Below are 26,693 nucleotides of genomic sequence, written 5' to 3' on the forward strand. Positions count from 1 at the left end.
CTCATCAGAGACAGTTCATGGCTCTTTTTTTTCTCTCCTGATTCCCTGTTGAAGTTCAGTCCTACTTCCTTCATCTTCCTCTAAAAGCCTTGTCTAATTTCGGCTTTCTAAATCTTACATATGCTTCCTTTTACTTTTTGACTTAAGTTTGCAATGTCACGTGTCTGTTATCTTTTTAATGATGTATTATCTTAAATTTCACTGTCCCTCTCCCTGAATTTTCCAGCTCCCATGTCCTTTGCCTTGGTGAAGACAGAAGAGACGCGTTCATTTCAAATCTCACCTGCACCCTCTGGTTCCATGCACAGGCTGTCATTTTGGACCTTGATTGGCCTACTCTTTCCCTTATTATCCTTCTTAATATAAAATGCTTTAGGATTTTCCTGATCTTGTACATCAGGGACATTTTTTAGCCCCTCTTTGTCCTCCTATTTTTTTTGAATACTCTGTTCACTTACCAAACTCTTGAAGGACCTCTCCTGTTTCCAGGTCTCAATATATGCCATCTGCTTCCTGTTACTTACTTTATTCAGATGCCGATATTCCTTAATATCCAGTGCTCCTTGGACTTGCTGTCTCTGTAACTTTCACACTAAAGCAATCTGAGTTAATATTGGCAGGTTGTAATGTACAGCTACATTGGCACTATTTGCTGACCTTTGTCTGTGATTTGTAAATAACAGAAGTGACATTTTGGCAGGTGAAAAGCACATTCAGAATCACATGACAAACTGAGCACGCTCAGTAATCTTAAGCGTTTATAACCGTGTGTGGTTCCAGTATAACAATACACAGAACACCCATCAACAAACAGAGAATGTTTTCTTGGAAAACCCTGAAAGGGAGGCAAGATTAGTGGTGGAATTACTGTGAAGCTGAAGTTGTCCCTGAGGATACCCCCTGCTTCCTCTGTTCTAAACAGTGAAATAAAGCTATTTATTTTGGGCAACTGCTCATTTTTCTTCCTTCTCATTGGATTTCTGAACCTTAGGAATTCTGCGCTCTATGAATACAAAAAAAAGTGTCCATGTAGAGCCATAGTTCCTTAAATGACAGTAGTAATTAGTTTTTAACAATCCCCTTAATATCAATATATTGATAATTGTTAATCACATAATACCACCTTGTAGAGAGCTACTTTTGCATTTCCACGTTTAATCACGCATCAGAATTCAATGTTAAGAATATACATTGAGAAATGATGGCCTGCAAATGATGAGCAGGTCACCTATGTTTAGGTGATACTAGTTACAAGATAAATATGGGCAAGGACACAAGGGAAGAGTTCTATACCTTTCTAGGAATAGTACAGTAATATGTTTTGGTTGATTAAGAGATGAGGTGTACTTCAGTGTAACGACACATTGAAGACAACAGTGGAACATTCAGTACAGGTGAGGTTGGTCAAACATCTCGTTAAATGACAGTAGCTTTTGGGACTTCGAGCAGAGAATGCCATAGGGAAGATCTTCTGTGAGCTCGGACAACTGCTGAGGCTTGTAATTGGGCTCTTCGGAATCTCAGCAGCCGTTTGGTACAGCACTACTTTCCAAAGAAAGTAGGGTGTATGGGTTGTCCAGGGAGGGGTGATGGCGGGCTTGTCGTGCTCTGCCTAGGGGTCCCCACCTGCCACCCAACTCTCAAGAAGCTTGCACATGACAGTGGCCGCATACCAGTGCATCGCTGTGACGGGCGGTCTGAACCAGGTGAGGGTAGTCAGGAGCCTTCAACTCCGGTGAGATAGGGGTATGCCTACCCCAGCATGCCAAGCCAGTTCTGGCAGACTGGCGGGGGGGGGGGGGGATGAGATCAACTACAAGATCCAACGGTCAAGAAGGTGGTACCGCAACACTTTGTGGAAAGCAAGGGGCACAACAAAGCCCAGGAGGCAGCATGGCTGTCTACTGCAGCCGAGGAAGTCTCCAGTTGTGATGATCTTTTTGTACCATTGGAGCAAGGTTTTTGAGGCCAAGAGAGTGGAACTGCCCCAGTGCAGCGGCTTTTTCACTAATAAAACTCCTCCCGCACAGGTTTATGTCATTGTCGGAAAAGGATGGACAACTAACACTTTTCAAAGAATTCCCACATTTCAGGAGATCCACTTGCTGAACGTGTAGCAGGTTAAACTTCGCATGAGATTAGATGTTCTCTGTGCTGCAGTCCCTGCTGCCTGGAGAAGGGCATGCAGAATTTTAATTAACACACATCAAAGTTGCTGGTGAACACAGCAGGCCAGGCAGCAAGGGTTTCGGCCTGAAACGTCGACTGTACCTCTTCCTAGAGATGCTGCCTGGCCTGCTGCGTTGACCAGTAACTTTGATGTGTGTTGCTTGAATTTCCAGCATCTGCAGAATTCCTCGTGTTTGCAGAAATTTAAGTAATTGTTTTAAGTTTTATATTTTGTTAGATTTAATTTTAATTTTCTTCTTAATTATTTTTGTTTTATTAACAAGTTTAAAGTGATTTTGAATGTGACTATCCATCGATGACGGCCACGCTCATTTAATAAGTGATAACCTTGACTTTGTGTGAGGCTTTGATAGCTGTCAAAGCAGTGCTGCTGGCCACTTGTGCTGGGTTCGACTCTCTGCCCTGTTGTCGTGCTGGGGCAGTGATCCCACTGGATGAGTTATATACTGGGCTCCCTGGGAAGGAGCAGTGTGATCCAGAAGCAGGTGGCCAGCAATCTCAGGCCTGTGGAAGATCTCCCTTCATTTGTTTCACTGTAACACCAGAACACCGGACAAGATCACTGTTGTTTATTCATTGAGAACATAAATTGATGACTTTACTCCATTTTCCATTAAAGGATGTCTAATTCAAATAAAGTGCAGATAATATATAGTAAAATCCTGCTGTTCTGGAAGGTGGCCATTATTCATAACATAATCTTCCATACAACATTTCAGTACTTGGTACAGTATAATATACAATGCATGATTCTACTGTTATACCATGTTTATCTGGTCTCTGATATCTGTTCCCAGTAAATGCAGTACTTCAGAATAAATTGAGCAGTGGCTTTACTTTCATGTCATCAGTAACCTGAATGTTTCATTAAAATGATAATTTGAAGGCTTGTCTGATTCTTCAGTCTATATTCTTGGTAAATTGTTTTGGAAAACCATATGTTTGAAAACCTATTTCACATTTACTACCGTTAATTTTATTATGCCTGCTACCACTGACCCTGCTTGTATTCCTCTGTAGACTCAGTTTTTTCTTTGAAAGCAGCATTTCAGATTATTTCAAAATCAGTTATTTACAGTCCGATTTCTTCGTGCAAGAGGCAGAGCCACATCTAAATTGATTGTTGGTTCTGAATTATAAGTGTGTGTATACACACAATACTGTAGCTGTTTCCTTTTCCCCTCCAGACAGTGATGAGCTTTTATATAGGTATTAGTTGTAACTAGCTACAGAAACTGTGAACATTGTTGTCCTGTACAGATTGTGCAGAATCATTTCTTAATTTGTAAAAACTTCACTGAATGCTACTTCAGAGTAGATTTCTAATCTTCGCCTTGAAGATTTGTATCTGTATTCTAGACTTGAAAATAAATTGAGCAGCAATTTCATTCCTTTCATATAATACTCCTGATCACATTACAAAAATATGTTAGAACTCAGTTCTTCATGTAAATTGTCTTGGAAAACCATGTATTTCGAAACCTCTCCACTTTGATTTGTTTTGCTAACTTTTAGGCATTTTTTTCTGTTGGTTTTGTCATTGGTTTTCTTGAATATTTTATTTTGTGTTTTGTTAGCTATAGTTTATGATTTTGAAATAAAAAAATTACAAATAAATGTATCAAAATTGCTTTAGAATTTGTAAAACAGATAATTGCAGATGTTGTAAAATGTATAGACAATATCTTAATGGTAGTTGAGGGTTTCAGTGTATATTTATTTCCAAAGTATGGAGGTGAATTGTTTTCATTTTTATCTGTTGAGTGTTTATTAGTGCTAATCCATCTGTTCTCTCTTTTGTAGAGTTACTACGGTTATGGTGATTTATTTAGTGATACCTGGAAAGCATTTTCTGATTACAGCATTATACATTTAAAATCATTTGATCAAAAACGGGTATGAAACTAATTTAATTTCTGCTGAATATTTTGTACATTTTTAAATGTAATCTGTGTACACACCAACATTTTGGTGCTTTTGTATGTGACAATTTAGGTATGTTTCAAGGAGGTAGTCTTTTCACTACTCCCGCGGATGCGCTATGGATTATTTTACAACACACCTTTGGTAAGTGAGTTTGATGTTTCTGGAATCTATTTACCTCTGCAGTGAAAACACGCTTTATTTAACACATTTCATTCTGAATAAAGCACATGCACAATGGTAAGTTTTTAATTTTTCTTTGAAAATGGTCATACTTTGCATGAATTCTGCAGAGAAAGAACATAAGGTCAGTTCAATGAGGTCACGACTCCTCTATGACCAGATTCATAATAGAAAAAGCACAGATCCTTGTGTGCATGGTTTGCATTTTACAACGTACCCAATAAAATCCTAAGGCTGTTTTTGCAAAATTGGAATTAATAAGCTGCTTTTGGACAGAATTTAAGGAATTTACCGCATTTAGAAAGTTTGTTGTGCTGTTAAATTTTCATAAACTAAACTTTAAAATACCACATAGTATCTGACAAATATGAGCAAGTAACTAAAATATTTCTCACGTTTATATTTTTATGGTAGTTTGCTATTCATTATATGTAAAAATAAATAAAATAAAGAAGCATATTAAGACAACTTAAATAAGCAAAAATTAATGGAGTTGCTTAACATCCACTCTTGTTGCTTTAAGTGTACAGCAATTTCGTCATAAACCAAACACATGAGTTCTTCAATAGGTTCAGTCTGTTTACCACTAGGTTCATGAAACCTGATGAGTAAATAATAAAATGTCTGCAACATGTAAAATGTTTGTCAATTCCGTGATTGGTTAAATGTAACATCAATTTTACACTTTTAATTTACAGGTGCCTGATTGCCTCAGCATGGGAATGTTTAGAGCATTTTCACAGCATGTTCTGTTTAGATTAAATATTACACAAGATATTCCAGTGGTAAGTGTCAAATGTAAAAGTGAAGCAGCAAAGGATTAAGCTCAAATTTAATGATTCAAGTAATGAGATCTGTTAATTACCTAGGATGACATATCTAAGTGTAGGCAATTTTGTCTCTTCTCATTGTTCATACCAGGTCTTACGTAGGTGGGAAAAACAACAGTTGCTTAATTGGACCAAAATGTACTGGTCTCTTGGTTTTAAGAGAGGAATTGGTTAAATTAATATTTGCAAAGTATTTGCAATATCTTGTTGCACGATATTAAATTTCCAGGTTTTAGAAGAATAATTTATAGTGAATTTTCAATAGGGTTTAGTAGTTGTTTAACCAAACATGAAGCATATTAAGCAAACTAGTATAAAAATGAAACAAGAGGAGAGCAGATAGCTGATGGAATAGGGATATTGAATTTATTGTCAGGTAGATTTAGGTTAAGTTTTGGTAAAGCGACTATACTTGCAACATTTGTTCTTTACACTTGTATGTACGTATCCGGTGCTATATTGTCTGTAGAGTGGTACAGTAGTTTGAAGGTTTGTGCCTATGTCTTAAGGAATTGTAGGAAAGGGAAGGTTGAAATCAATGTCAAATCCTGAGAATTAAAATGTAACAGTTAAAGCTTACATCTTTCTATTGAAGTATGCTCACTAACTTGAAGATGGTGGGAGAATTGGGGTAGGAATTTTGTGGGAATGGATGAGTTAAATGCAAAAATTGGAATGGATAAGAAAAAACTTCTCATTTGGAATATTTGAATATATTTAATGGTTGTGGATAATTTGGATTCTGAAGTTCTAAATGACATCACAGTGTCTATTTCATATTTTGAAATCCTGACATATTCTTAAAATTTTAATGTTTACAAATCTTGCTAAAGTCTTAATTAATGTAACTCCCTTTTATCAAGATTGGAAAAATTCGTATTACATTCCTGGTTCGCAGCACTCAGTACCGCAGAATTTTAAATCAGGATGAGGTGAGTAATTAAAGGAAGTTCATATTGTTGCCCCAGGTGCTTGGCCAGTGACTAGAAAATTTCGATGAGTTTAATGAAAATTGGCTACCAATTTATTTATTTCAGTAAGCTACCATTTAAAAAATGTATCTTAATGTTTTTTTACAGCTGCCAGATATGGCCTGGTGTATTTTTCTTGTATTTGGTTCTGGGGAAAAAACTGCAGAATCTGCAGATTTTAAATAAATGACAATTGAAATCCCAGGTTGGTTGGAGAGAGAACATAGAACGGTACAGCATTGTACAAGCTCTTCAGCCCAAGGTGTTGTGTTGAACTTTTAATCTATTCCAAGGTCAATTCTAATCCTTCCCTTCCACATAGCCTTCCATTTTTGTTTCCTCTATGTGCCTCTCTACTAGTGTCTTGAATGTGCTTAATGTATTTGCCTCTACCACCATCCACTCAGCTTTTCCTCATGCTCTCTTATCCAGGCAGCAAGCTGGTAAAACGCTGCACCCTCTCTAACTCACTAGATCTGGTAGATCACTTCCACTTCCTCATCCAAGTCATTTATAAAAATCACAAAGAGCAGAGGTCCCAGGTCAGATCCCTGGGAAACACCACTGGTCACGGTTCCCCATCCAGGATATGTTCCATCTGTTATCACCTTCTGCCTTCTGTGGTAAGCCAATTCTGAATCCCTGGATTCCATTCTTCCTGACTTTCTGAATGAGCCTGCCATGGGGAGCATTGTCAAACACCTTACTAAAATCCATATATACCACATCCGTGGCTCTACTTTCATCAGTTTGCTTTGTCACTTGCTCAAAGAATTCAGTCAGGCTCAGAGATGTGAACTGCTCCTCACAAAGCATTTCTGACTATCCCTCTTCTGAAAATGCTTCAGTAAATGCTCATGAATCCTGTCTCTAAGACTCCTCTCCAGTAGTTTGCCCACCACTAATATAAGACTGACTGGTTTATGATTCCCAGGATAATCCCTAATACTTTTCTTGAAGAAGGGAATAACAGTTGCCACCCTCCAATCTTCTGGTACGGCTCCTGTGGCCGGTGGGATCATCGCCAACAGTGCAGCAGCCCCTTTCCTCGCTTCCCATAGTAACCTGGAATATATCTGGTTTGGTCCTGGGAATTTATCTATTCTAGTGTTTCTCAGAGTTCCAGCACATCCTCTTTCTTTTTCTTGACATGTTCCAGCATATTAGGCTCTGCTACACTGTCCTCACATTTGTCAAGGTCCCTCATACTGTTGAATACTGAAGCAAAGTATTCATTAAGCACCTCCTTCGACTCCAGGCACAGTTCCTCCTTTATCCTGGATTGGTGCTTACTCTAGCCATCCCCCTGTTCCTCACGTATGTGTAGAATGCCATTGGGATTTTCCTTAATTCTACTTGGCAAGGCCTTAGCATGAACCCTTCTAGCTCTCCTATGTCCCTTATGGCTGTGTTATAACTCTTAAGAACACAGTCTGATCCTTGCTTCTTAAACCTAAAGTATACTTCCATCTTCCTTATGACTAGATGTTCCAAATTTCTTGTCAAAACATGGTCACCCTACCATCCTTTCCCTGCCTCGATGGGACAAACCTATCCAGAGCCCTGTGAAAGTCTTCCCGAAACAACCTCCATATTTCTATTGTGCATTTCCCTGAGTACATCTGTTCCACTCTACATCCCCAGTTCCTGCCTAAGAGTATCATTAGTCATCCTACCCCAAGTAAATAATTTTCCATACTGTCTGCTCCTATCCCTTGTTTGAAAATGCTGCTCTTCTGTTTTAAGAAAGATTACAATCAGTCCATACCTGCCTTACCATCGTGTGGGGAGATGGGAAAGAGTGGTGACAGGATAAAGGGTGATAAGGGGTGGGGAAGGAGAGTGAGTAGAGCTCTAAGGATCATGCAGGTTTGGCAGGAGAGAGACACAATAAAAACTGGAGGAGAAAGACGGCAAGTGTGTGTCAGGCTTGTGAGCAGGGAATGGTCAGAAAGAGGGAGAGAGAGATTACGTGTATATGTCAATATATATCTTGATACAGGGTCTCGACACAAAACATCAACAATTCCCCCCCCAGACCCCTGGATGCTTCTGAACCTGCTGAGTTCCTCCAGCATCTGCAATCTTTTCTGTCTACTTGTGTCTGCAACTTGTACATTTCACAGTCAGTACCCTGAAAGTGTGAATTCTGTATATTATCGATGTATTTTGTTGCTTTGTTTCATTTGTTAGTAAAGTTATAGCTTATCATTTCAGATAGTCATATTGCTTAAATTCTGGAATTAATGCAGAGTTACTGGGTTACTGCATTTCCGAATTCTCTCATGACACCACATATTCCCAGAACATAGCAACTGAGCAAATTGAGAGATACATTTAAAATCTCGTGTAAAAATAGAATATGACCCACTCCTGTATAATTTCTACAATATTTTGTTGATAACGTTTGCATTGTTGTGACATACTGTATCCTTTGCTTTGCAGGAAATATCGTTGGAGATTAAATGATAGCTTTGTTTAACTTTTGAGAGTCGTAACAACTATTTAATTTAATTATAGAAGTTTTTCGTTAAATATTTTTGAATTGTATGAAGTACTCATTAAAATTAAATAATTTAATGCCTGGCAAATATTTTAATTTTGTTCTCAGCTGGTGAAAGCTTTGAAGACAGTGTCGGTGTTTGATGTCAGAGTGGTGGATTACAAGTAGGTACTTAAATCATACAATAGGGTTGTGATTTTTAAATTTCTCAATGTAAAGAGGAAATGCTTGTTTTTCTCTGTAACTGATATGCAATGAAATTATGTTCTCAGAATTTGGTCTTTTCAAAGCCATACTATACTGCCTATTATACTGTTAAGATTTTAAGATTGTATTCTGATATGCAGGGTAATTCCATGTTAAAAATGGGGTTTCAGTCTTTAATTCATGTCTTTAATGCACATTTAAACATTTAATTACCATGTGCTCAGGGTTTAATTTCTTGCTTAACAAAGTTATTGACTGGGCTTTCTAGAGTATTTGCTGAATTAGAAAAAAACTAAGTGGTTAATCAATTCTGTTTTATTACTTGTGCCACCGTGAATCCTGTATAATTAGAGCGCTGATGACTAATTTATAGAGTGGACCAAGATTAGTTGGGAAGGTACAGGAAAAATGTTCTTTAGTAGCTGAAGCTTCTCTAGGACACTATACTCAAAAAGTCACGTAGGGATCCACAGTGGGGAAAATGAAGAGGGAGTGAATCATGTAGCATCCTGTATATGTAAGCTGAAGTTTATGTGAGTAGTTACTGCTGCCAATGAAAATAAGTTACTATGATTGGGTGACTTAATTACCTCAGACTGCAAATACAAATGAATGAATGAATTTTGGTGTTCTAGAATTGGAAGCTCAGAAAAAAGTATTTACTATGTTGATGCACGAGGCCAAGTGGTTAAGGCGTTCGTCTAGTGATCTGAAGGTCGCTAGTTCGAGCCTCAGCTGTGGCAGCGTGTTTGTGTCCTTGAGCAAGGCACTTAATCACACATTGCTCTAGTCTGTGCGAGGAGTGGCGCCCCACACAGACTTCCAATCTGCGCCTTGTAAGGCATGAAAATGCCCGACGCAGGCCTCTGAGCATGGTGTGAGTCGACGTTCCCTCCCCTCCCATGTTGATGCAAATTTAGCTTCACTTTGGGGAAATGCCACCTTCAAATGGAAGGGAAAATTGTGAGTTGATGAAGGCATTTGGCACACCTAACTCTCTCCCATCATCTACAGTGCCTCACACACAAAATGCTGAAGGAACTCAGCAGATCAGACAGCAACAATGGAAATGAATAGAGTCCAAGACCCTTCTTCAGGACTGGAAGGCGGGGGGGGGGGGGGATGGCACCAGAATATAAAGGTGGGAGGAAGGATAGCTAGGAGGTGATAGGTGAAGCCAGGTAGGTAGGAAAAGTAAAGGGCTGCAGAGAAAGGAATCTGATAGGAGAGGAGAGTGGACCATAAGAGAAAGTGAAGGAGGAGGGGATCCAGGGAGAGGTGATAGGCAGGTGAGAAGAGGTAAGAGGCCAGAGTGGAGAAGAGAAGATAAGGGGAGAGATTTTTAAAAAAATATCTTAAATCATTATCGGTAAAGGGGCATACTGCTACTTTTAACTGCCAATGAAATGCCTTCCACTTGTGATGTTGGTGAAGAATACGCCAGCTTTTGTCAGCAAAGCGTACTTGTGCTGTAAAACATGATGCTTAGGTTTACACAGGTAAAAAGATTCCTGATGATAAAAACCAAGTTATCTATTTTGTAAATTTTCTATATTTCAGACAGCATTATACTGGCTGTAATTCTAGTATTCATTGTGATTACAACTGCTGGTGCACACTGGCTGAGAAATGTAAACTCAAAGGACATTCGTGATATGAAAGAAAAGTTAGATGCTGCAGAGTTGGTGACTGGAGGGGGAGTGCTTTGAAGTCATTTCCACAAGTTCTTTCACTGTGTTTCAACTTAAAAAAACGTAATTAGGTATACAAACCACTCGAACTCTTGTGGAGCACAATTTATGGAGTTGACAAATTGTGATACTGTGAAGTGTTTTTTACAATATCATCATTATTAATTCTTCCCCCTGATTAAATAATTTTCCATACCATCTGCTCCTATGCCTTGTTTGAAAATGCTGCTCTCCTGTTTTAAGAAAGATTACAATCACACAAACCATGCCTTTGTGTAAGTAGTCTTACTGGTACACCTTTTTTAAAAAAAGTAGAAAGCAAAGTTTAAATATTACACCCACACATCACTGTTGTGCAATGAAGCCAAAATTTAGTGTGTCATTACAGTTGGCAACAAATTCGTGACATAATAATGCCGTGCTTTATTGCCTGCAATCCCTTCCAGCCCTATAACTTTCCGCAATCACTGCGCTCTTGGCCTCTTTTTGTATTCTGCATTTAATTAGGGCCATGCCTTCAGCTGCCTGGGTCCTAAGCTTTGAAAATCTGTCCCTCATTAAAAAAGTTTCATCCACCAATGTAAGTTCAGGAGCAAACAACATATGATTTGCATCTGCTGAAGATTATGTTTGACCAACAATTCTGTCATTTCTCTTTGAGAATTCTCTCAAGCGATGTCATTGAGTCTTTCTCTGAACTCATCATCATCTTTGTAGCAGAGTTATTTGTTTCACTTGAGTCTTCAGTTCCAGCTGATTCTAGCTTACCTATAAGTTATGTCATCTGTGCTGGTCATACTGTCAAATTTCACTGACCTTATTCTCTTATTGTACAGCCTAAAAGCTAACATTGTTTTGCTCTTTATCTTAATACATTATCTGTAAAGGGGAAAATTACTCTTAACTGCCATTGACTGCCGAAACCTTTAATTTTAAACCTTCATATAGCGGAAGGTGGCCCAACATTATGTAACTTTACAGGATACATAAGTATCTGGAAGTTCCCAATACTTTTAGTGAATCAACTAATAATAGCGTAGCTGTACACAAGGCACTGAAGCATGGCTTTCCCCAGCAAGACCAATTTTGTGCTTTAAGATGTCCGCAATACCCCAACCCCTACATATCTTGCATTTTGCAGAAAGAGAGTACATCTTTCTATTCCATTTGCGGTTCAATAATTGTTTTGAATCTAAATACCTGTGCAGGACGCCTATGGATTAAAACTTTCTTTCTCAGGAATCTTAGTTGAGATCTTTTATGACATGTTTTATAAGTAACTATAAAAACTTGCCACACTAAGTTGCACAGTGTACTTTAGCTCACACAGTGTAATTTCATTTCTTTAGCTGGCCCTTCCCTCCTTTGACCATCTACAGTTTATTACTGTGTGTAATTGGAAAGCCGGAAGGTCATGGTTGATGTGTCTTCCCAAATATGGCTCATGAGCTATTTATTTCTTTATTTGCCAAAGATGGTATAGCTGTGCACTCAGATGATAAGCAAACATAAGGGGATCTTAACGGGCAAGTATTGGTCAAGGCAATAATGTAGCCAACTTCATTATGTAGTTATCTACCAGTCTGCATTCACCAGCATTTTTTATGTGTGTTGCTTGAATATCAGACTTCATGTTTTCTAATATAATAGCACTTTCCTGCTATAATATCTTCATGGAAAACTACTAGAACTTGATTTAAACAAATATTCAATAGCTAGGAGTGTTTTGCCTTGACTGTTAGTTCTCAATAGAAAGTTTGCTGAGTTTCATTTATCTTTGTGTAGGCCAAATAAAGTAATCCAGTGTGCGTTCACACACTGTAATGACACACTAAGTTTCAATGTAAGGTCACATGTCATTTGAGAAAATTAAAATAGGTGGATAATAAAGAAGAGACCATATTTTGAAGCCAGTGTTTTGAAATTGCATGTTTTTTTTAATAAACTCGTTACTCCACTTGTTTTGTGAATTCAACTTATTCAATTAAAAAATGAAGCATGAAATTGATGGATTATGTAGCAAATTGTTTGGAGTGAACTGTGATACAGCACGTTCTGATTATGGCATCAAATTGTATTGAGTTTTCTTTCATTGTATTGTTCTTTATGAGTTTCATTCTCCAAAAATAAGGCCTGCAATGTTATTCACAGAGGAATCATGATTAGTTTTTCAACACAGATCTTTTAAATAAGGGTTCATTATCTTCTTCAGTCCAACTTCACTTTGTAAGTGCAATTTTACGCAAATTTGTTTATCTTGTTTATTATTCCATTCACTTTAATCTTCCCAATGAGCAATCAACATGAACTACGTGGAAATATATTGAAATTATCGGACATATACTGAACTAACTGCTTATTTACCCCACACACTGAAGGAAAATCAGAACAGTAAATTGTTTTGATACTGAACAGTATGCAGTTATAGAGAAATCTATGGCGAATAAAATCCATAACTTGCTTTATTTTGTTTGAAAATAACTCTGCAAAGTTCTCTACAGTGCTTAGCAACTGAGAATATTTGATGACATCAAATAACTATTACCAGTTAGTTAATGGTTTAAGTACTAGCATTAGATAGTTTATTACTTTGAGTTACTACAGCTTTGAAATCTATTTTTGTTTTCAATTGCCTTAGTACATTTAAAGATTAGTTTAAAAATAATTGGGTTTTGAAAGATTAATCTGCCTTAAACTGCTTATGTGTGGCTGTGATTAATTAAATTAACAGTATTTGCTTTCTTTTTATTCTTCTAGAGACATTGGGTTTTCAGAGCAGCTAAAAATAACATACAATTCGGATATTTTTATCTCTATACATGGAGCTGGACTGACTCACCTGCTTTTTCTACCTGACTGGGCTGTCATTTTTGAACTGTACGTAACTTGTTTTTCCCCTCTCAGAAACTACTCTGCAGATGATGAACTTCAACATGCTCATATATCTTTTTTACATAATTTAACTGTACTATTTAACCTGCAAATATCAAAATTCTGTCACTGTTAAGAAGCACCTTGCGATTGAATGGTGTTGTGGAAAAATAGAGGCAAGTGGTAAATTATAAGGTTTGAATAATTTGATATCCTTGTCAGGTCAGTTGCAGTTCATTTAATTAAATTTGTTGCCCTCCTTTACTTGGATAGTTTACTCAATAGTTGACCACATGCTCAGAGTGACAGCAGTCCACCTGGACCTTTAAATGTGTGCTAAGACTTGGAGGTGCCTAAGCATTATAGAAACATAGAAACATAGAAAATAGGTGCAGGAGTAGGCCATTCGGCCCTTCGAGCCTGCACCGCCATTTATTATGATCATGGCTGATCATCCAACTCAGAACCCAGCCTTCCCTCCATACCCCCTGACCCCTGTAGCCACAAGGGCCATATCTAACTTCCTTTTAAACATAGCTAATGAACTGGCCTCAACAGTTTGCTGTGGCAGAGAATTCCACAGATTCACCACTCTCTGTGTGAAGAAGTTTTTCCTAATCTCAGTCCTAAAAGGCTTCCCCTCTATCCTCAAACTGTGACCCCTCGTTCTGGACCTCCCCAACATCGGGAACAATCTTCCCGCATCTAGCCTGTCCAATCCTTTTAGGATCTTATACGTTTCAATCAGATCCCCCCTCAATCTTCTAAATTCCAATGAGTACAAGCCCAGTTCATCCAGTCTTTCTTCATATGAAAGACCTGCCATCCCAGAAATCAATCTGGTGAACCTTCTTTGTACTCCCTCTATGGCAAAGATGTCTTTCCTCAGATTAGGGGACCAAAACTGCACACAATACTCCAGGTGTGGTCTCACCAAGGCCTTGTACAACTGCAGTAGTACCTCCCTGCTCCTGTACTCGAATCCTCTCGCTATAAATGCCAGCATACCGTTCGCCTTTTTCACCGCCTGCTGTACCTGCATGCCCACTTTCAATGACTGGTGTATAATGACACCCAGGTCTCGTTGCACCTCCCCTTTTCCTAATCGGCCACCATTCAGATAATAATCTGTTTTCCTATTTTTGCCACCAAAGTGGATAACTTCACATTTATCCACATTAAATTGCATCTGCCATGAGTTTGCCCACTCACCCAACCTATCCAAGTCACCCTGCATCCTCTTAGCATCCTCCTCACTGCTAACACTGCCACCCAGCTTCGTGTCATCCGCAAACTTGGAGATGCTGCATTTAATTCCCTCATCCAAGTCATTAATATATATTGTAAACAACTGGGGTCCCAGCACTGAGCCTTGTGGTACCCCACTAGTCACCGCCTGCCATTCTGAAAAGGTCCCGTTTATTCCCACTCTTTGCTTCCTGTCTGCTAACCAATTCTCCACCGACACCAATACCTTACCCCCAATACCGTGCGCTTTAAGTTTGCACACTAATCTCCTGTGTGGGACCTTGTCAAAAGCCTTTTGAAAATCCAAATATACCACATCCACTGGTTCTCCCCTATCCACTCTACTAGTTACATCCTCAAAAAATTCTATGAGATTCGTCAGACATGATTTTCCTTTCACAAATCCATGCTGACTTTGTCCGATCATTTCACCGCTTTCCAAATGTGCTGTTATCACATCCTTGATAACTGACTCCAGCAGTTTCCCCACCACCGACGTTAGGCTAACCGGCCTATAATTCCCCGGTTTCTCTCTCCCTCCTTTTTTAAAAAGTGGGGTTACATTAGCCACCCTCCAATCCTCAGGAACTAGTCCAGAATCTAACGAGTTTTGAAAAATTATCACTAATGCATCCACTATTTCTTGGGCTACTTCCTTAAGCACTCTGGGATGCAGACCATCTGGCCCTGGGGATTTATCTGCCTTCAATCCCTTCAATTTACCTAACACCACTTCCCTACTGACATGTATTTCGCTCAGTTCCTCCATCTCACTGGACCCTCTGTCCCTTACTATTTCTGGAAGATTATTTATGTCCTCCTTAGTGAAGACAGAACCAAAGTAATTATTCAATTGGTCTGCCATGTCCTTGCTCCCCATAATCAATTCACCTGTTTCTGTTTGCAGGGGACCTACATTTGTCTTTATCAGTCTTTTCCTTTTTACATATCTATAAAAGCTTTTACAGTCCGTTTTTATGTTCTCTGCCAGTTTTCTCTCATAATCTTTTTTCCCCTTCCTAATTAAGCCCTTTGTCCTCCTCTGCTGAACTCTGAATTTCTCCCAGTCCTCAGGTGAGCCACTTTCTCTGGCTAATTTGTATGCTACTTCTTTGGAATTGATACTATCCCTAATTTCTCTTGTCAGCCACGGGTGCACTACCTTCCTTGATTTATTCTTTTGCCAAACTGGGATGAACAATTGTTGTAGTTCATCCATGCAACCTTTAAATGCCTGCCATTGCATATCCACCGTCAATCCTTTAAGTGTCATTTGCCAGTCTATCTTAGCTAATTCACGTCTCATAACTGCAAAGTTACCCCTCTTTAAGTTCAGAACCTTTGTTTCTGAATTAACTACGTCACTCTCCATGTTAATGAAGAATTCCACCATATTATGGTCACTCTTACCCAAGGGGCCTCTCACGACAAGATCGCTAATTAACCCTTCCTCATTGCTCAAAACCCAGTCCAGAATAGCCTGCTCTCTAGTCGGTTCCTCGACATGTTGGTTCAAAAAACCATCCCGCATACATTCCAAGAAATCCTCTTCCTCAGCACCTTTACCAATTTGGTTCACCCAGTCTACATGTAGATTGAAGTCACCCATTATAACTGCTGTTCCTTTATTGCACACATTTCTAATTTCCTGTTTAATACCATCTCCGACCTCACTACTACTGTTAGGTGGCCTGTACACAACTCCCACCAGCGTCTTCTGCCCCTTAGTGTTACGCAGCTCTACCCATATCGATTCCACATCTTCCCGGCTTATGTCCTTCCTTTCTATTGCGTTAATCTCTTTTTTAACCAGCAACGCCACCCCACCTCCCCTTCCTTCATGTCTATCCCTCCTGAATATTGAATATCCCTGAACGTTGAGCTCCCATCCCTGGTCACCCTGGAGCCATGTCTCTGTGATCCCAACTATATCATAATCATTAATAACAATCTGCACTTTCAATTCATCCACCTTATTACGAATACTCCTTGCATTGACACATAAAGCCTTCAGGCGCTCTTTTACAACTCTCTTAGCCCTTTTTAATGCTTGCCCTGGATTTGTCGGCCTGCCACTTTTACTTTTCCCCTTTGTACTTTTTGCTTCTACGCTCACTTTACACCCCTCTGTCTCTCTGCACTGGTTCCCATCCCTCTGTTGTGAACTAACCTCCTCACACCTAGCCTCTTTAATTTGATTCCCACCCCCCAACCATTCTAGTTTAAAGTCACCTCAGTAGCCCCCGCTAATCTCCCTGCCAGGATATTGGTCCCCCTAGGATTTAAGTGTAACCCGTCCTTTTTGTACAGGTCACACCTGCGCCAAAAGAGGTCCCAATGATCCAAAAACTTGAATCCCTGCCCCCTGCTCCAATCCCTCAGCCACGCATTTATCCTCCACCTCATCGCATTCCTACTCTCACTGTCGCGTGGCACAGGCAGTAATCCCGAGATTACTACCTTTGCGGTCCTTTTTCTCAACTCCCTTCCCAGCTCCCTATATTCTTCTGTCAGGACCTCATCCCTTTTCCTACCTATGTCATTGGTACCTATATGTACCAGGACCTCTGGCTCTTCACCCTCCCACTTCAGGATATCTTGGACACGATCAGAAATATCCCGGACCCTGGCACCAGGGAGGCAAACTACCATCCGAGTCTCTGGACTGCGTCCACAGAATCGCCTATCTGACCCCCTTACTATCGAGTCCCCTATCACAACTGCCCTGCTCTTCCTTGCCCTACCCTTCTGAGCTACAGGGCCAGACTCTGTGCCGGAGGCACGGCCACTGTCGCTTCCCCCGGGTAAGCTGTCCCCTCCAACAGTACTCAAACAGGAGTACCTGTTGTTAAGGGGCACAGCCGCCGGGGTACTCCCCATCACCTGCCTTTTCCCCTTCCCCCTCCTAACCGTGACCCACTTGTCTGCCTCCCGTGGCCCCGGCGTGACCACCTGCCTTCCACTCCTCTCTATCACCTCCTCGCTCTCCCTGACCAGACGAAGGTCATCGAGCTGCAGCTCCAGTTCCGTAACGCAGTCCCTTAGGAGCTGCATCTCGATGCACTTGGCGCAGATGTAGACGTCCGGGAGGCTTGGAGACTCCAGGGCCTCCCACATCCGACACCGAGAACAGCAAACTGCCCTCACAGTCATAATGCCCCTCTCCTCAAATAGCAACAGAAAATGAATGTCAAACCTTCCTCGCCTCGCCCGCTTCCGCCTAAGCCCGGTGAGCCGAAGCCCTTAAGTCTTCACTCTGCTCCCGGCTCACTCTGCTGCCCGCAAACTACGCTGCCCGCTCTCTGAGGCTTATGTTTTGTAAATTACATAAGAATGTTTTCTGAAGCTTCACGAAACACATTTTTTAAAATGTCTGACCATTAATTTGCACATCTTCCTATTTTCTTAAAGAAAGGATCATAAAGCCAATGTTTAGAATCCCTACAAAGTCATCAAAGACGCTCAGTTGTTGGGCCTAACTCCTCTAACATGCTGCTGCATATGCCTAGTAATAATTGCACTTGAGAATGAATTATTTCTCGGCAATACAGTGCATTTTCTAATTAGATAAAATGTTATATACTGACCAAGTTTTTTTCTTCAGGTATAATTGTGAAGATGATCGTTGCTATTTGGATTTAGCTCGGCTTCGGGGAATACACTATATGACTTGGGAGAAAGCTGACAAAGTGATACCTCAAGATAAGGTTTGTGATCTTTTTAGACCAGAAGACATAGGAGCAGATAGACCATTCAGCCCATCAAGTCTGTCCTCAATTTGTTCCAAAAGTTAGGTCTTCGATTATGATTTAAACTACTTGATTTATTGATTTACTTTGTGGAGTTTTAAGACTTCAATCAAACAATAAAGGAAAATAATCTATACCAAACTCAAATTAAAGTGGCTGAACTACGGTTTACTGTTCACACAGGTGTTCGTATTCTGCCAAATGTTCACTGTTTACATCAGTGACCAGGAGGCGAAAAGGAAAGGCATCTTCCCAAGTTTGCCTGTGCTACGAAAATAGGTGTAAGGACATGTGATGAGGATATTGTGATTCTGCAATGAGATATTGATAGATGGGGTGAGAACCTGCCAAGAGTTTATATGGGAAAGTTTGAAGTCATGCTCTTTAGTAAGAGAAATCAAAAAGTGGATTATTATCTAAAAGGAGAGAGCCTGCAAATGACTGAGGTTGCAGTGTGTGGATCAGTAGAGGTTACCAGGCAAGTCCCACAAGTATTAAGAAACAAACAACATTTTGGCCTTTATTAGGTTAAGAATAATGCAGTTTTGTTAGTTGTATATGGTGTTCATGAGGTTACACCTGGAATGTTAAATGCTGTTCTGTTCCCTTAACCAAAAAATGATATAATGGCATTGATGGCAGTCCAAAGGAGATTCACCAGGCTAACTTATGATATATGAGGACTGTCCCATCAAGTAAGGCTGCATGGTTTGAATTTGTATTCTGTGGAGTTTAAAAGATTTGAAACATTTAAGATTCAAAGAGGCTTGACAGGCTAAATGCTAGCAAGTTTTCAGTTGTGGGAGAGTCATAAACTAGGAGACATAGTTATAGAAAACAGATGAACGGGCTGGTCATTTAAAACAGAAATGCAGAGAGAATAATTACTTTTCTTGGGAGTGGGGGGGGGGCAGTGATTCCCTGGAATTCCCTGCCCAGGGGGTGATTGAGGCCAGATCATTATAAGTATTTAAAGAAAGTATCAATAAATCTCTGAAAGATTGAGGATTGGAGGATGAAGTGAACTGGCACATAAAGAGAAGTTGAGGCCAGCATAGATCAGCCATATCAGCTGGAGGGCAGAATGGCCTACTCTGCCCCTATTTTCTGTAGTTTCATCTAGAATGCATCTAAAACAGGGATTCCCAACCTTTTTTATGTTATGGATCCTTATCATTAACCAAGGGGTCCATAGACTCCTGGTTGGGAGCCCTTGATCTAAAATGGATAAGAACAAGGAAATAGTCCACTGATTTTTTTTTATTTACAAAGTAATGTTATGAAAGGACATTCTTTAGAGAAAATGGAAACAAAGCTACTTGAAATCTAATTAATGCAGCTTTCTGACGGTTTGAATTCTATTTAACTGCAATCTCAATTTTAATGGTTTTTCATAATGTGTACACTTGGGTCGCAAAGCCAAACTCTAATAGAACGCGAGACACGGCTGGACCTGTTGATGCTGGTTGTTTTTTGTAGATCTCAGCCACCAATAAGAAAGCTGTTTTAAAGTATTTCACTATTTTCATTTGTAAATAGAATGATGCAAATTTAATAATAAAAGTTTACAGCTCATTTTTTTAAGATAACTTTAAGTTCCTGTTTTCAAAATGCTCATGATTCCTCTGTGAAATTTTGTACATTGCCTCCATTTTCAAATAGGACAATGCACAATGTAGAAAATTGACAAGAAGGAAATTTGAGCAGAACCAGATATGTTTCCAGCAGGAGAATAGTTACCTAATATTAACTATAGCTTCTTCCCCACATCATCACTCCTGCTGCCATATAATCTCCCGGGCAAAGCAACAAAAAAGAGAATAAAATGGTGTGATTAATGAAAAAGAAATTCTGGAGAATTAATTTCCAATTTTCCTCAGATAATTGAAATCCCATTGGAGAAGATATCAACCGAATGCTTTCTACGAGTCCTATCTGTAAAAATGTGGTATTTAACCCAGTTGAAGAAGGTCCAGCTTCCTCTTGAAGTGGTATAAGGAGTCAGCAAGGATCACGGTGCCTGGCAATATATTCTAGAGACTTGGTATTCTTTGGGCAAGGCCAGGCATATTGTCTTTTCGTACCCCTAAATGATTTAAACTTGTTTCCCTCTGATCCTCATTAATCTATTGAACTGCAATAATCAAATATTTGCTAGAGAAGAGATCTCACTGAAGTATTTCCACTTTATGCTGTGATGGAAATAAAATATGGCAATTATTTGCATTGTCTTTGAATTATCTTGTCAATGTTTACATTTGTAGTTTTTTATTGTGTTTGTCAAATTCTCAGGATGGAGAAATTAAACAGTTTTTCCTCATTTTAATTGTACACGATCTTTTTCCTTCATGCAGGGACATCATCCAACACTTGGGGATCATCCGAAGTTTACTAACTATTCTTTTGACGTGACCGAATTTATGCGTCTGGTGATGTCTGCTGCACAGAAAGTAACACGGCATCCGAAATGGCCTTTCACACAGTATCACAATGAATTATGACAAAATGTGGAAGTTATGTTTTGTTGGCGAATTTTAAAATGACTGATCACTTTTTAGATACACTTGTGAAGACGGATAAGATTTTCTTATTGTTAGATGTACTGTATTAAATACATTTCTTGTGTGTAAGATATTCATAGTCAGAATAAAATCTCTCTGAAAGTAGGCCAGTTCTTTAAATATCAGTTTGTACCATTAGATATTAGAATTTTAAGTGTAAACCTGTTTGCAGTATGTAGTATTGATTTGATTTGACTTGTTTTTATGCACTCCCCTCCATTTTTCTATATTAATACATCCAAAGGAGTTTGTTATTGTCTGGATATTCTGCTGCTCATTTTGAATGAAACAAGTAATTATTGATTATCAAAGTCATAGGTCAATGTGGTTTTGAGGAAAGTCTTAATGAGAGAAAGAGATTTGGAGTTTTTAAGGAGGGAATTTCAAAGAATGGGAATGATGACAAAAGACATGACTATGTGATTGGGGTGGGTAAGGCTGTCAGGGAGAAGTTTTTTGTTTGTTTGCAAAGATCAGTGTAATAGGAACAGTCTGTTCTGCAACAAGTCAGAAGGATAAGGTTAGCTATGATCATGAAACAATTTAAACAAAAGGGAGATTGTTTGAGAAATCGAAAGACTGTGAAGTTAAGGAAGGGGTGGTCGTGGGGACTGTTACAGAATACTAAATAGGGATAAGATGAGGTAGCATTTTCAGAGAATTGCAAATGACTTAGAGAGTGAAAAAGGATCTAGTGCTTTCCTGGCATATATGACAAATAAACTCTTCTCAGGCCTCCTTAATACCTGTACCCGGCTGGAAGCCCGAGCAGAGTTTATTTGACTTGGAGAGCTTTGAAATACCTCAGTCTGGAAATGACCAAGAACAGGATTAGAAATGAAGCCGTAGATGACCTTCAGCAGATGAATGTTGATGGGCACAGGGATGCTGCAGGTAATGCTACTACATTTCCAAGGTTCAATCCTGATTTCTGACATTTGTCTGTGTGGAGTTTGCATGTTCTCCTGTCGACTGTGTGCATATTCCTTGAGTGCTCTGGTTTCATCCCATGTCCCGAACATGAGTGTGGTAGGTTAATTGTTTTCCATAAATTGCCCACACTATTGGTAAGAGAGTCATGCTGATCATGATGGAGTTAATGGAAATATAAGAGGGAAAAGCGTACAGGGAAATATGTGGGGGATGGGACTGGTTGGAATGCTCTGAGAGCTGGCGTAGACTTGGAAGCAGCCACGTAGCTATAATGGTTGGAGGTAAGAAGTATTTCTAGCTTGGTGGTGTAGTGGCATCCACACTGGACTTCGAGGTGAGTGGTCCTGGGTTCAAATCCGGCCGGCTCCTTGCACGCTTTCCATCCATGCTGGGTTGAGCATTGAGCTAGCAACTTCACCTCGTTAAAAGCAGATAAATGCTAAAGCAATGGTAGACTTGCCGCCCGATGTGCCACAAGGCACGGAGAGAAACATCAAAAAGTATTTAGTCATCTGACTGGGACAGAGGTAGAATTGGTGATCGTTTGAGGAATAGGATGCAAAGATGATTGTTACAATCTTGTCATCATTTAGCTAATTCCAAAAGGGGGTTTGTTTAAATTATTTAAGAGCACAGGGTCAAAATAGCAGTGAAAATTCATGGCTGAATGTCATCAGTATATACTTAGAAACCAAAACCATATTTAGTGGAATCTGGTTAACTGGGGCAATAGTTAATTTGGGAGAACTCCTAAAGAACAAAAACTAAATGAAGAAAATAGCCAGGATGTGCTGCTTAACTGGTGTAGGAGACTGTTGCCGTATAGTTTCTAACTAGCAGCAGTTGAGTGCACTTGCGTAGTTGTTAGACACTACACTGTGCTTAGAGCGATAACTTTAAATAGTGTCAGTTATGTGTGCTTGTGTTCAAAAAGCAGTGATTTTTCTCACTGATTGTTGGAGAGAGATCAGCAGTAAGACAATTCAGAATGGTTGTGCTCACCGCGGTTTCAAGCTTTCAGGCTTAGAGATGCTAGAAACAGCCGGGAGTGAGTTAGGAATTATGAAGGTTATCAACAATCACCGTGAATGTTACAACTAAGTCTACTATCTGCACTAGGTGTCTACAGTAATTTTGTTCATTTACAGTCAATCAAAAGGGATTACTTCCTCTGATAACTATTAGGAATTAATTCAAGTTTTATAGTAATGTAGAGGTATTGGTAGTGTTCTTATTTGTTCTGTATTTAATTTAAATACAAAAATGTTTACCGAGTTAAACAGTAGTTTGTCTTTTTTATACTTTTTAACCATTTCCAGGAGATCTTGGGTGTTTGGTGCAGCCACTTAATTGGTCCTAATGTGCCCCAATTAACTGGAATTTACTGTAATGTGGTTTATATGACCAAGAGGAAGGAAATGAAGCACTAACGATAATCCCAAAGGGAGTTTGAGAGCTGTCTGGAAATGAAAATTGAAGCTCTTGCTAGATACATGAATGGAGTTAGGTCAAGGCAGTTCCACTCATCTGAACTTTAGAAAAGAAGTTTCACAGAAAGATTTACTTAGCTGTGGCAATGGTGCTGCAGTATCCTGCATTTTCTTTTTTTTTAAGATTTCTAGCATTAACTGTCTTTTCATTTTCCGAATAATGAATGAATTGACTTTATTACTTACATCTTTCACATACATGAGGAGTAAAAATCTTTACGTTACGTCTCTGTCTAAATGTGCAATGTGTAATCATAGTAATTTATAATAAATAGAACAGTCAATGTAATATAGAGTATACTCAAATCAGTGTGAGTTAATCAGTCTGATGGCCTGGTGGAAGAAGCTGTCCCAGAGCCTGTTGGTCCTGGCTTTTATGTTGTGGTACCACTTCCCGGATGGTAGCAGCTGGAATAGATTGTGTTTGGGATGGCTTGGGTCCCCAGTGATCCTTCAGGCCCTTTTCTCACACCTGTCTTTGTAAAATGTCCTGAATCATGGGAAGTTCACAACTACAGATGCACTGGGCTGTCTGCACCACTCTCTGCAGAGTCCTGCGATTAAGGGAGGTACAGTTCCCATACCGGGCAGTGATGCTCTCAGTTGTACCCCTGTAGAAAGTTCTTAGGATTTGGGGGCCAATACCGAACTTCCTCAACTGTCTGAAGGGAAAGAGGCACTATTGTGCCTTTTTCACCACACAGCTGGTATGTACAGACCATGTGAAATCCTTGGTGATGTGGATGCCGAGGAACTTGAAACTGTTTACCCTCTCAATCCCAGATCCATTGATATCAATAGCGGTTAGCCCGTCTCCATTCCTCCTCTAATCCACAACCAGCACTTCTGTTTTTGCAACATTGAGGGAGAGGTGGTTTTTTTTGACACCACTGTGTCAGACAGATGACTTCTTCCCTGTAGGCCACCTCGTTATTGTTTGAGATAAGGCTAATCAATGTAGTGTCGTTGGCAAATTTAATTGGCAGATTGGAGCTGTGGGTGGGTATACAGGGACTAAAGGAGGGGACCCAGTACGCAGCCCTGAGGGGCTCCTGTATTGAGAGTCGGAGGGTTGGAGGTGAGTGCTGAAGGTTGGAGGTCTTACAACCTGCTGACGATCTGACAGGAAGACCAGGATCCAGCTGCACAAGGCAGGGTCAAGGCCGAGGTCTCTGAGCTTCTTGTCAAGCCAGGATGGAACTATGGTGTTGAATGCTGAACTGTAGTCCAATAACAGCATTCTCACATCCTTCTTCTCCAGATGTGTAAGGATTGTATGTAGAGCAGTGGCTATTGCATCATCTGTTGAATCGGTTGTGTCAGTAGAGGAATTGTAGGGGGTTCGTTTTGGGTGGTAGCATACTGCAGATGTAGTCCTTGAACAGCCTCTCAAAGCATTTGCTTATTGTTGAGGTGAGTGCAACAGGAGGTCAGCTGCTCAGGCTGTTACCTTGGGCTTTTTTGGTACAGGGACAATGGTGGATAATTTGAAGCAGGAGGGTATTCTACACTGGGAGAGGGAGAGATTAAAAATGTCAGTAAACACACTTGCCAGTTGTGCTGCGCACATCCTGAGTACCTTAAAGCGAGATCAAATCAAGTTTAATTGTCATTCACGCCATACATGGATCCAGCCAAACGCGACAGTGTGCTCCTCTGGGGCCAAGGGTCAAAAACAGAGACAGTAAAAATAACGAGAAGCGGGAAAAAACAGTCACGTAAGTTGTAAGAAAACACAAGACCCTGAGCGACAAGTCCCATGTGAAATAATCATGAGAATGCAGGTTGCAAATTTAAACCTTCTACTTTATCTTAGCCAAACTTATTTGACATTTTAATGTATCAGACAGTCTAATGTCATGACCAATCTTTGATTCAGATTTATGACCTTCAGTGCTAAGACAGTTCACCCTTCCAACCTATCATTCCATTCTACAAAAACAAAAACAACAGGAATTCTGCAGATGCTGGAAATTCAAGCAACACACATCAAAGTTGCTGGTGAACGCAGCAGGCCAGGCAGCATCTCTAGGAAGAGGTACAGTCGATGTTTCAGGCCGAGACCCTTCGTCAGGACTAACTGAAGGAAGAGTTGGTGAGAGACAATTCTGTTTTCTTAAATCCACTCCCTCATCAAGTTCAGGAGCCCATTGCATTAGTTTGTCTAACACTTCAACTGCTTGTTTACCTGACCTGGTTCTGTTCTTCCCAACCCCCAACCCATTCTCTTGCCCATATTGATTATTACTAGGATTCCACAAGTGTTATCCTTTCTTTTCCCAGTACTCTCAAATCAATTTATGGATAAGTTCCACCTTCTGCTTTCTACCATGTATCTTCATGAATCCCAAACCAGAATATTTCCAAACTAGTCAGTGCCCACTACAGCACTATTCCCTCTAAACCGCAGAGATGCGTGGCCTCGCAGTAACTGAAATGCTCCCATGCACATAGCCTTTGTTGCCACGCAGCTGGAATTTTCTTTTATATAATGTTTATTAAAGTGCTGTGCAGTCTTCAGGCCTTGTAAAAAAAATATTCCTGCTCAGAGCAATGGTTGGTCCACACGGCTATATAAAAACAGGGAACATTACTCTACAGCATCATTGGAAAGAGAAGCTGCATTATTAATTTAGGTTGGAGACCATTCTTCAGATCTGTGCATTATTCTGCTGATTATGATTATTTTTTGTTTCTCATGTTCTATATTTTCTGGAGGTTTAGAAGATTTATAAACATGTTTGAAATCACAAAGCCAAAAGTGGCTGGTAGATTTATAAATAATGGAACAGTATCTTTATAAATAAACTTCCACTTTTTATCAAACTCCTGCAACATGTGGTCATTTATTTTTAATGTCAGTGCTTAGGATGTTATACACAGAAAAGTCTACAATCAAGAGTATCAAAATAATGTGATCATCCTCCTCATCTGAGACTCTTCAACCCATAGAATAGCTTCTTATTTCTTCCAACCATTACATTCCTCCCTTTTCAATCACAGAAACTAAAATAATATCAATCAATAAGGTGCGTTCTGATTTGGAGATATGCAAACTGGTTAATGTGACAGAGAATTTAAACTGCTGGTTCAAGTAAAATGCATTTCTCCACCAATAGCTATGAGCCAGCATGATTAGGTGCACGTCGTGGGATTATTTGCAATCTCCCACTGACTGGATCTGATCCTATACTTGCTCCCTGGCCATGGATTCTGATCTCATGACTGACCTATCCTGCTGCCATCCAAGCCCACTTGTTGTCCCCTACTGGCCATCTGAAGCCCCTTGCCTTTTAATCCTTCCGACCTCTGAATACTTTCCTTCCCACTAGAGATTTCAATT

At 39.8% G+C, this 26,693-nt stretch overlaps 1 protein-coding gene across 1 annotated transcript in view; it reads left to right on the top strand.

Annotated features, from left to right (window-relative positions):
* eogt (EGF domain-specific O-linked N-acetylglucosamine (GlcNAc) transferase) overlaps nt 1-23,371 on the top strand; it is a 42,306-nt gene extending 18,935 nt beyond the window's left edge. Inside the window, exons 10-17 of the mRNA XM_063067941.1 lie at nt 3,994-4,086; nt 4,186-4,257; nt 4,995-5,081; nt 5,990-6,058; nt 8,709-8,764; nt 13,256-13,375; nt 18,222-18,324; nt 20,721-23,371. Coding sequence (XP_062924011.1) covers nt 3,994-4,086; nt 4,186-4,257; nt 4,995-5,081; nt 5,990-6,058; nt 8,709-8,764; nt 13,256-13,375; nt 18,222-18,324; nt 20,721-20,867 — 747 coding nt within the window. The 3' untranslated portion in view covers nt 20,868-23,371. The remainder of the gene's footprint in view (nt 1-3,993; nt 4,087-4,185; nt 4,258-4,994; nt 5,082-5,989; nt 6,059-8,708; nt 8,765-13,255; nt 13,376-18,221; nt 18,325-20,720) is intronic.
* Nucleotides 23,372-26,693: the final 3,322 nt, after the last annotated feature.

Source organism: Mobula hypostoma, chromosome 15 (assembly GCF_963921235.1).
Source record: "Mobula hypostoma chromosome 15, sMobHyp1.1, whole genome shotgun sequence".
In the NCBI taxonomy this organism is placed as follows: domain Eukaryota; kingdom Metazoa; phylum Chordata; class Chondrichthyes; order Myliobatiformes; family Myliobatidae; genus Mobula; species Mobula hypostoma.